Below are 12,034 nucleotides of genomic sequence, written 5' to 3' on the forward strand. Positions count from 1 at the left end.
GATACAAATGCCTACTGCAACAGCAACCCAGGCATTTTCAGACTAAATGATGCAAAGCATGCAATGAGTAGCAATGATGATAACCAAGCACTTCAGAAATCTTGGAGCATGGTATACTGACTTTACTTTTTAAATAAGATTTCTCTTAACTATTTGTCCTGTTCAAACCTCCTGATCCTGTGTGTCTGGTCCTGGGAGCAACCTCCCCAAAGCATCCATCAGAAGAGTCCTTCCTTTCCTCCACACACATGTCCTTACAGTGACCTCCTCATCTAAGACTATCTCCACAAGGGCTGGTTAAATATTTGCAATCAAAACTCTCTTTGAGTAGAAAAATACAGCTTGGGGTGAAACAATATTTTCCACAGAATGTATCTTTTTCTTACAAGGAAGAAAGTCCTGAGATGCCAAGAAGTTTTCAGTTTGTCTGAAATCATAACACTAAGATAAAAATGTATGGTTTTCAATGTATTTATATTATTTTTAAATGAAAGTTGACATTTTTCTCTTGAAATGCACCCTAATTTCTAGATCATTCTCAGGTTCACCATCTCTTGTCCTATTGCTTCATACAGGATGTAGAAGACTTTGGTGTCCCACACACCCCGAGACATTTATCCTGAGGTGATGGCTATAAATAAAAGAATAAACGCTGTTCCTATCCCACCATAAGAGAACACATTATAAATGCCTGGCGTGGCAGGCGCTGCATGATAGATTATATTACAGGGTTGAGCAGACCAGCTCAGCTAAAGCCACAATCAGCCTTTAATGGCTTTCTGTACTTTTCTATGGTTTTTACTCCAGTTGACTAATACGCTTGCCTTTGGTGCTGTTTTTGCTGTTTCTTGCATCCAGCTGTGGTTATGCTGTGGTTATGCTGTGCTATCCTGCATGGTGCAGGGCTGCTGTTAACGACGTTGCCGCTCTGGCCCACAGGAGGTTCGGTTTTGCTCTGCTGTGCTGCCGCTGCCTGCTGCGGGCTATGCAGTTGGTCTGCAGGGAGTTGCAGTGATTTTTGTTCAGCTCTTCGATGCTCTGCATCAGGGAACAGGGTCAGAGACCAGCACCACAATAAAGCCCATGGGTTGACTGTTGTCCTTTAGCTTGCGACCAAAAGGAAGAAGGACAAAGTGTGAGCAATCTTTTAGGACAAGTGTCAAAATTAGTTGAGAGAATCCCTAAGGGTGATAATGTTAAGAAAACAATCCACAGAGCAGCGCTGCAGCGCTTGACTGTGCACTGCGTGTTCCAGCAAGAAAAACAAACAACACAAAGAACCGTCCAGGAACCTCTGAAGCCCAAGGAGACGATCCGTCATTTCAGGAAGAAATGACCTGATTCTGACCTGGACGTTTTGCAGGCTGAGCCTAGTTTCCCTCAGAAACTAGTGCCACCGTTGTTAGAGCAGCACTGCAACGCTCTCCGATTATATTATTTTGGCTTCTCATCTAAATGAAGCATTCTGCTAAATTTCCCAGGCACAGAGCTGTCCCTTAACTACATTCGTGTCCCTTGATGGGATCAAGATTGCAAGGAAACATGGAATGGTGAAAAATAGACATGGGAAAAATGTGGTAGTTTGATTTTTTCCAGACTTCTACCCCCCCAGCCCCCCCCCCCATTCTTTAAATAAACTTTTGATCAGAAAATGCATAGCTTATTTCAACAGTCTGCTGGGCTCATTAAAGAAAGTGAGGATGTCTTAAGCCATCAGATAACATCTTGCACTCTGGGAACCATAAGAAGAGAAGAATCCAAGAGGTAAAAGCAGTTTTAGTGACAAACTACTCTTCTCACTGTCCCAAATCCAAAAGAATGGGCACCGTTCATCGTGGATTAAGGAAGAGACAGGGAGTATCAGTATGTCTGAATGAATTATTTGATGTTTGAGCCAATTTAGTTTTTATAGAAGTTATTAATCCAGAAAGGTTCAGCAACAAGTGAAATATAAAAAAAAGCTTGTAATGAGGCTAAACTCATTAGCAAACCATCTCTAGGGTCGCCTTTATTAATGGCCAGGGTCTAACGATGAAGTCTGACTGTGGAGAGCTCTCACAGCACGGCAGCACGGGGAATGTGTGGACGTGCGCAGCCTGAACAGGCCACTTTGGACGTTCCCGCAAAGCRGCTCAGTGCAGGGTTGACATGCCAGCAGGGCAGAGCACTCTCAAAAACTGTTTACTTTGAGCTGAAGCTATTTTTAGCTCCGGTAATCTGTGCAGAGATGATAAAGCTTTTCACTGCAAAGTGAGTGGTTGTGCTTTGCTTCTGGGCAATTTCACTCCACAAGTTCATCCCATCCCCCTTGCCTGCCACTACTCCCTGGGAATTTTATCTTTCCTGCCTGTTGAGTCAAACACGTCCGAAAGGCTTGTCCCAGCTAGATAGCTGTTTGGAGTCTCAGCCTGAACTTATTTTCTTTCTTTTTCCCTAGGGAATGTATTGAGTTTGGAAAATAAAAGAACTTTTTTTTAATAGTCTCCAAGTCTGGTTCAAAGCCTTCGCTGAAAGCAAGTCTTGGAAATGCACCCTTTAATCAGTCATTTCTGTAAAGTTCCTTTCATCCAAAGGCTCTTGCAAAATAAGTCACTGCCGGTTACCTCTTTGCAGCTGCAACAATACAAGCAAGTCTCAAATTCAGATCTCTTGGTAAGCCAGAATCATCATTCAATGACAGCACTATCTTATGCCATGTTTTACCCAGAAGTATCCCAAAGCCTGTTACAAACTACCTTACACACTCTATAGAAGAAGCACTTTACCTGCTGCTGATAGGAGAAAGCCTGGCAGCTGGTTAGCAGCGTAAAGAACACAAAACAAGCATAAATCCTGCTTGTTAAGGGATTTGTTTGTCTAAAGGGATACAGAAGCTTCTTCAGTATAAACCCACAAAGGTCACATATTCAGCACATGCTTCATCAGAAAATCATCCCACTGGCAAAAGCTTTCTTGTTGTGACACAAGGTGAATGTCAACATCTCTGTTCAGGGACATAATTGGAGAGGAGAAGAAATGCAAGTATTGATTAGACAGGTTCATTCCTGGTGGCTTCTGCTTGCCAAGAGGAGTTAGACATAGAAAAAGAGCTAAAATGAGTGTCAGGATGAGAAGGTACTACAGGAGTTGTATTACTTTAGTTACTCAGAGTTGTTCAAGAGGGCTGCTTGCGACTGACTTTGTGTCTTGCTGAAAGGGAAGCAGGAGTTCCTCAAAGGTCCACACACAGGCATTTCATCTTTCTCTCCCTCTGTTTCTGCTAAATGGGATTGTTAGAAGACGTTAAGTAGCAGGCTAGGTTGGCAAGCGTACTTCTCCTTTCTGGAGAGCAAAGAGGAATGCTAATAAATGAGAAGAAATTAGTTGTCTCTGTCAGCTTTATAATATATGCTGGAGCCACCCAGCCAACAGTTATGATTTTTCCCCAGTGTTTGGCAGCCAGACAGATGTGCAGAAACCCTGCAAATGTTTTGGTCCTGACTTGTGCTCTCAGCTAAAAGGGCTTTCACATGATTTTATTCCATGGACTCTGACTGGGGTACTTCTAGGTTGTAGTGGTGACGGATCAAACTTGGGCAATTAATCCTCTGCTGTGAGTCACAGGACTGTTATCTTCAAGCTTCAACATATACACTCACTCTCTACCTAAGGTCAGGAAAAAATTCAGCCTAACCTCCTGGCATGATGCTCTGCTTTCCATATCGGCTCATTAAGGGATGCATATGTAACTAGATGATGCTCTGCCTTCTYATGAAGCAGCTGGCTGCTACAGCAGACAGGATAAGCTCAGCACGGCAATTCCTACATCCATGTCCTTAGACACGCTGCAGCTTATCTATTCCAACTGTTCCCAAGGCCATAAAGACCAAGATCAGTGAGGTGCAGTATGCCTGCAATTGGGTCAGTGGGAGTTCAGGGCACTTCATAGGAAGGACTCCCTGGTCTGGTTGGGGAACAAAATATTCTGTTTGCGTTAACAATGTACGTGAAATAAAAACCAGGTTTGCCTAGTAACCTGGGAGCATTTCACTGAGGCAGTGGATGCAGCCCTCTGCTCTCGCCACAGTACTCGGTGTGATCCGCCACATATATTGCAAGCCATCAGTGCAACTGTCGTGCCATTATTTTTGTATGGACAACAGTTGGCCGTCCTGCTAAGGCATGTTCAAGGGAGCAAGCTGCATAACAAGCTGAATAGCTGCCAAAAGGCCAGCTATATAGATGGATACTCTGCAAGCTGCCCTTCTCAAGCCGGACATAGTTGCTGGAACTTGAAAAGCTGACTAGCTGAATGAGCCGCTAAGCAAAGGGATGTCGTATCAAACTTGTCTCGTATTGCAGAATTACTACCCCAAAAGGCCCTCAGCTCTCTCCATCACTATGGCAACCAGCAAGGAAAGAGATCTCAGTGTTTGGACAAGAGGTGTGTGCTTCACAACAGCACTGTGTGCTTCCCTGCAGAAATGAGGGCTCGCGCAGAATAACCAGGAGGAAAAATCTTACGTATTTTGACTTAGATGCTTTTTTAGTTATTATTTATCCAAGTCACTAGGTGCTGTACTGTATCATTAACAAAACTATTAAACCTCAGCACTCTTAAATGATGAGTTGAACTAGAATGGAGCTAGTTGGGCACCTAGAAAAATTCCTTTTTGCCTTTTCATTGCTATGGGAAGTTCATCCTCAGCTCTCTCCAACAGTGCCACCAAACATGCTACTTTTGTTCTGAATGCAGAAGGTCACCCGCTTTTCAGCATCTAAACCAATCTGGGAGGCAAGTCCCAGCATGCAAGGACCCACACAGGGATTGCTCTGCTAGCTGTCACCTTGCTGGTTAACAACTGTGTGAAACAGAACCAGAATTAAAGGAACAACAGACCCCTTTTCCCTTCTTCATTTGCAGGAAGGCAAAAAAGGCTCATTGAATCTACTGGTTTATTAGAGAAATTTAAGATGCAAAATTAGAGAAACCTCACAGACTTGATATTGCAATGTTGCCTGCTGGAGGGAGGAGCGTGGGATCCTGCTTGCCGTGGGAATGATTGTTTCCTGAACAACAGCAGTTCAGTCTGAAGACCTGCTGCATGGAGAATCTGGTGCGTCTGGGCTGAATGGGAGGTGTATAGTGCACTAACCAGTAGTTACACTGCACAGAGAAACCTCACGCAAACTAAAGAGCCTACTCCATTCCTAAGCTGGAGTAAACTACTGTGCATTAGGAATCTTTACCCCAGGAACTAATGCGGAGTGACTTCTGTGCTGCAAATCTCAYCTTCATTTGCTGCATACTGTCTTCCTCACATAAGCAGGTCATTTAGGCAGGGCTTATGGTATGCTCACCACTCCTTGTTCACCGTTACTTCAAAGTGGGACACCACCACAGTCCGAACAACTTAACTATGCCTCCTGGCTAGGGATATGGCCCAGCAAGAGCCAGGACTTGACGCTGACATTGTCACGGCCAATGATGGGATCCAAACAAGCTAAGTTTGGGAAGCTGCTAGGAGTCATCTTTCATCATTCAGCATTTTCAGTTGAGTTCATTTAGTTCCAAGCTGGGTAATTACAGCCTCATTATTATCTTTTTTACACTGAAGAAAAGACAGCAAGCCAGGCAGAATAATTCCTTTCGTCACAATTGCCAAGATGTGATAGTACATCTACCCCATAAGGAATGCGTCACGGTATCACTTTTATTAAGTGTAAATAATGGCTCTTCTGTTAAGCAGTATTTTAACATTATTAGGATCTAAGCATGAAAGGGTAACTCAATTTCAACCCCTGCTGCCAGATAATAGAACAGAGATTACCACTGCCAACCCAGTCAGTGCTGACCCGGGTGTGCCAGGTTTTGCATATTGTTATCTTCACTGAAATTAGGATCCTGCTACAACCAGACTTTCATTCTAAAACCAAAAAAAAACTCATCTAAAAATAAGACATCAAAGTTCCCATGACAGTAAGTAGAGGCCCGGAGCACKGGAGTGGTGATTTGTTCTATCTGAAGACAGATCAGATATCAGTGAGCAATTCATCCAGTCTGTCCATCCTCACTGGCTATAGAGAAAGCTCAAAAAACTAATGTAGACTAGATACTTACCTTTAAGGTGGCTGCAGGTGAGTGAGATGAAACCATCCCAGCAGTGAAATGAAAAGAGACATCTCATTTATACTGTTGCGTCTTGCCAAAGGTTCTGTATTCTTGCAAAGACCATTTCCCACCCTAGAAATAGCTGGTAACACAGTCAAAACTTCTGAAATACACACTGACACCAGCATGTCCATTTCTACTTTGTTTTGATGACTGTTGCATGAAATTATCTGAGGACTAAAACAATACTAAATACATGTTTGGAAAGAAAAGCTTTGGAAAGAAAATATTTATGAGAACTGCATTACCGGCCTGGGAGGGTTTCACATCAGCCCTTAAAAACATAGTAACAAATTTAGTTATACCAAAATGCATTTTAATTAAGAATTGTAAGCCCTCCTTTGGAGTCTGACAAAACACCTCTACCAGTATTTCAAAAGGACAGCAAATTTGGAATGGAGCTATTATTTATATTAGCGGACAAATACTTTGCTACAGATACTGAAATGTCTATGGACGCCAAGCTTGGAAATGTGCCCTATTTTTGTTTTCAAAGAACTCTTTAAAAATTTTTGAAAAAAAATGTGACACCCTCCTCATATGTTTTAAATCTTTTAATGTGTGAATTTTTAGTAAAGGCTCAGTGTTCCCAAATGTGTTCTGCAGCAGGAAACGAGTTTGTAAGATCCCCTGACAAACCAGCACTCAGCTCTCCCTTTTCCTTCCCTTCTAAAATTAAGCTTGTGGTTGTTTCTGTACCAAGTGCACGTGGACTCAGTGAATACTGAGCCTTGTCACAGTTCTTGCCCAATACTGTCCCCGTGAATTTGCTTGATTTAGTCTCTCAAGCAACAACCTTATTGAGAGCCATGATGCAATTAGAGCTAGGTATTGTATTACTAGACTCCCCTATGGTATTTTTTTTTAATCATCTGGGATGGGAAAAACATTCATATAAAGCAGAATGCCATGACTCACTCTCCAATACCACGGAGATTCAAAACAACCAGAAAAGAGTTAACAGCACAGCCACCCCCAGTAGTATTTCTGAGTTTCTAAATACAGAGTTCCTTTTCAATCTGGATGCCCATTTTTGTTATCTTAAAAGTATTTCTGGAACTTAGAGCCTGACTCCTGGCCAGCTTTAAACAAACAAGCAGGGAGAAATGCTTGTGTAGATAATGTGGTCAAGAATGTGTGGTTAATGAATCTTTCTAAGTTGAAGGATTTCATTTTTATATTCATTTCTTTAAAGCTAGTGAGCAGAAGGAAAAAGAGCTTCAGAGAAGTTAAATCTCACAACCATTCCAGCTATCAGCTTTGGAATAACAATCATTCAACTTAGCAAATATCAAACGTGGGAAGGGATTTATCTGACGCATCTGCATGATCATGTGAATTCCTTCCTCGAGGAGAAACAGTCTCTCTGCTGGAGACACAAGAGGAAGGAACTGTTTTCCCTTCTTTAAAAAAAAATACAGCAACAGCATAAGCAACTGTAACATGTTAAATGCTTCCTGGCACAAGTACAAAAATGCAGCATCTAAAATGTCAGCTGGTATGCCAGGAGGATTTACATGATTTAAAAGATTGATGAGAAAAGCTATTTCACCAGCTTCAGAACATCTTCTTGGAAAGCGGAAGCACCAATGTGGGGGACAATGGAAAATGAGGTCAAAAAAATCTCCAACTAAAAGAAATGATCATGCCCAGTATGATTCTGTATTGCTTTTTTACTATCAGAAAAATTTGGGCCAGGCACTGATCTGATTTTAAATTGTCAAAACTCTGATAATTATGTCATTTTAGACCTAGCTGAGGATGGGTTCTGGTTAAGTTTGTTTGCTGCTACTGCTATGTCTCCATCCAGCTGTGAAGTCACCCATAGTAGCGAGGGTACATCTCTAAGTAATAGACCGGCGAACAGCTGTTTAGTGATCTGTATGTCCCACTCTGCCTGGAAAGATGAACTCACTGAGCCTGCCATGACTCTTTGGGATATGCTAATTTTCTCACTTAACATATTAACTCACATAGTCCTCTGGCTCAACTAAAGCTATGCAACTTGTCCTTGGAAGAGGCAGGATTAAATCCAGAAATTCCTGACTATTTCTCCTACTATCATTTCCATAGGGTCTGTTCTGCTGCACTGATCACTGAGACAATAAGGCTGGCCAGCTGGATTTTGTGCAGGCTCTCACAGGAGAAATGGGGTCGCAGAGAAAGGGGAAAAAAATCTGTTTTTATAACAAATTCTGTATCAGATAAAAAATAATGAGAAGCATTTTTTGTAACTGCGTTTGGGCAATGCTTAGGTTGAATATTGATTTGCTTTGCGACCACCCACTTTTGAAGTGGCTGCTTAAAAGGGAGGACACTTTGATGCCCTGCACAGCGCTGCGGTGGTGCTCTGGCATCAAAAAGTAGCCTGGATCAGCGTTGCCAGGTGGTGCAGGGGGCTGATACCTGGCTCTGCACCAACGCAATCTCACTTACAAGCATGGGGGAATGTGCCAAGCGGGGATGTGGGGAATGTGCCAAGCTCCAGCAGTTCCTGCTGCAAGGGTCCTCCTTGGGCAGTTAGTACCAGCTCCTGTCAGAGCAGGCCGAAGGCTCCTCCAACATGTACCAGTGTGTTTGGAAGAGCCATGATGACCTTTCCATGTAAGATCCTGTCCCTCAAAGGGCCCTGTCTGAGCATCCCATGCTATTTGCAGGGATACCATGTTCACCTGTTGCAAAAGGACACCTTTCATTCCCTCCTTCTTTGCAGCAACCATCTGTTGCTAGTCCCTTTCATGGTTCATTCACAGATGTCACTACAGAGCTTTTGTACAAAATATTCCCTCTAGTGTGTCTCTGGTCTTAATCTTTTTAATAAGCTTCTTTTAATGTTATTTTAAATACTTTTCAATATGTTTAAGTTTCACTAATGCTTCCATAAATAACAGGAAGAAACAGCTTGGTAATATCATTCAAGGATATTGGATAAATATTATTTTTCTCTCCATCTGTTTTACCAGACCTAAAGCAGTTTTCAGATCAAAGCACAGGGTCTAAAGTGAATTGAAGTCAGTAAAAATGTCTCTGGTGACATACAAGGACTTGGAGAAGACTGAACAAGGGTGTCCTACAAAAGAAATTTCTGGCCATACAGAACTGGAAAGACACAAGGATTACAATTCCTCTATCATAATAGCAGTGACTCACACAGTTGCATAGTCATTTGGGGTGAAAAAGAAAACAGTTACTCAATCTCTGAGGGATTTAGACACAGAAGAATATATTATGCAAGCTTTAGCAGYGTTAGTAATGGCCTTAAAGAGTACAGCGCTACTATGACTCTAACTCAGCTCAGCAGATCACAAATAAGATGACTCATGCATCCATGACATGATAGGAAAATAGTCTAAGAAAGTGCAGAGGCAGGTGTTAATGCAGTCATAATGCACGCAGTCAAAGAAGATGAAATTATAAAATCGTGAGCGAAGGACTGAAAAGAAGAGAAGCTTGCATATTTGGAGACTTGAGAGATGGGCTTGAGAGTACAGACTATGCTGATTTCTGCTGATTTCATATTGCAGGGGCTTGACAGTCTAAAGAAAGCCTCCAAGCAGAGAAGAACCACAGTGGAACATGCACTGCTTGCTTGTGCTTCTCTGGGGACCACAGCCATCAATACATGTTGTACTTTGAATGTTACTGGTGAACAAATACCTGTACCTACAGCATGCTATTAGATTATACCCAGGTGAAAATGATTTGGGAGATCCATAAACTTAATTATATTTATACTTGGCAGGACTTTTTTCGCTGCTGGAACATCATGATTGTGTAGAAACTATCATCAAGTGTATCCATTTAAAAGACTAATTCAAACCACTAGTGGTTCAGCCATAGCAGAATTTGGACCATTATTTCATGACTGACTTCCCCAGAGATGGAGGACTTTGAGGGCTATTTTCAAAGCATGGTTTAAGATCTGGATTCTTGAATATAGCTTAACCCACAGCCTGAACTAAGCAGCTGGAAAAACATTTCTCCCCAAAGAAAACTCTGTAATTCTTTATGCTCTGGAGATCCAATCAAAGGACAGTCATGAATAGCATTGAAAGCTAAACACTTCACAGAACAAAAGTCCAATAATTAGGAGAGGTATATTAAAAAGTTGATGCCATTGCCTCAATGTTCTGAAGTTTATGCAGGCCAAAGCACAGTAAAGTGTTTAGATCTGTATAGAGGTCAGAGCAATATTATTGGAGAAACACAGATTACCTATTTTTAAATTTTTACACTTGATTTGACCCTGCCATTCCAATTTGCAGTTCCCTTTCTAAACAGCTGGCTGAAAGACTCTGGAAGGTCAAAGAATTATTCAATTATAACCTGTACGTGGAATCTGTCACTTGTAAAAATACAGCCCGTGCAGACCACCAACCATCACGTACTTCAGGGAACATTAAAGAAAGTTCTGCGTTTTTGTTATCATGGCAGGGAGACCCTTGAGACTAACAAAAATAGCACTAACGCACAAGCTTGAGTGACATTTTTTTATTAGCTCAACAGCACAAAGAACTGCAGAGAACTACTTTCAAATGACTATATCTGACACATTTCCTTTAACTATTACCTAATTTCAAGGTCTTTATTCTAGGCCTTTCAAACAACTAACATATAGATGTGTACGGGATGCACCATTTTATTCTGCTGTCAAAACTGATTAACATACCAGAGCAGGGTATTTTTGTACGAATTAGGATAACCTCCTGCCATATCCTGTCTCATTCCCATAGCTAACAATAACTAGGCTGACTTCATCCTTATCTCCCGCTAAACACGTGGTGTTTGAGATGATGTTATGCAGACTCAGAAGACTTTTATGCTGGGAAGTAAAATGAGCACTTGGAAATCCCTTGGACAGTGGAAGGAAAAAGCTTTTATATGTGAATCCTTTGTCCTTCCCCAGCATAATTCGGTGGAGGATCTCATAGTACTTAGCAAACGTATTAGTCTCATAAATTTCTTGTGAAGGAAACATTATTAGACTCAGGATTTAGCTGAGTTTCATCACTGTATTAATAATATACTTATGGAATGATTTACCCAAGATTACTGGGGAGGCAACACAGAATTTGGGACTCTGCCTTTATTCTGCATATACTCATGTGCACAAAGAGTGGAGTGGAAGGGGTTTGGCCTTCTTACAGATCCAGCTGCTGCACACAAAAAGATAAGAAAAATATGTTAAAAATAAGGTAAAGGCATGTGTATTATCTGAAGGAGTAAATCTCCCACTTTGCTAGCTGGGAGCCTTGAAAATATGAAGGGAGCGTAACACAAACGGAGGCAGAAGCGCCGGGCACCGCGTCACATCGCGGGCGGAGGCGCCGGCCGGGGGGCAKGGCCCCGCGCGCTGCTATGGCAACCGCGGCGCGAGAGCGCGCCCCCAAGCACCCCCGCCGCTTCCCGGGTATTGAATGGCTGGAAGACCTGCCAATCACCGGGCTGCTACGGAGAGACCTTATTCACTGGTTGGCCTGCTGGTGGGACCGCCCACTCATTGCCCATCTCCACCAGTCAGCGTCCCGTCTTCTATGACCTCACCGCATCGAAGAAGGCGGAAGGACAGTTCAGAAGTACCAATCCCCGCCGCTATCGCTCTCATCTCCCCGCCCACTCGCTGCTCCGTTCTGCCTCCTCATTGGCGGGCAACGGCCCCCGGAGCGTGCCAGCATGGCAGGGGCAGCCAATGAGCGGCAGCGGCGGCGGCGGCGGCGGCGGCGGCGGCGTGGGCTGGCGGCCGCCTGACGTCGCGGGGCGGAAGCAGGAAGCGGCGGGACCGGGACCGGGGGCGCGGCGGCGGCGGCGGCGGCGGCGGCGGCATCATCATGGGGGCGGTGCTGGGGGTCTGCTCGCTGGCCAGCTGGGTGAGTGCCTCCCCCC

The 12,034-nt window shown here is 43.3% G+C and overlaps 1 protein-coding gene across 2 annotated transcripts in view; it reads left to right on the forward strand.

The window, feature by feature from the left end:
- Positions 1 to 11,930: 11,930 nt before the first annotated feature.
- Positions 11,931 to 12,034, forward strand: part of SERINC3 (serine incorporator 3) — an 8,142-nt gene continuing 8,038 nt past the window's right edge. For both annotated transcript variants that reach the window (XR_003253273.1, XM_026064210.1), the window contains exon 1: positions 11,931 to 12,018. Coding sequence is in view for 1 of the 2 variants with exons in the window: in XM_026064210.1 (XP_025919995.1) it covers positions 11,980 to 12,018 (39 nt within the window). In the remaining variant the exon portion in view is untranslated. The remainder of the gene's footprint in view (positions 12,019 to 12,034) is intronic.

This window comes from Apteryx rowi, unplaced genomic scaffold (assembly GCF_003343035.1).
Source record: "Apteryx rowi isolate R43461 unplaced genomic scaffold, aptRow1 scaffold_0, whole genome shotgun sequence".
Lineage (NCBI taxonomy): Eukaryota > Metazoa > Chordata > Aves > Apterygiformes > Apterygidae > Apteryx > Apteryx rowi.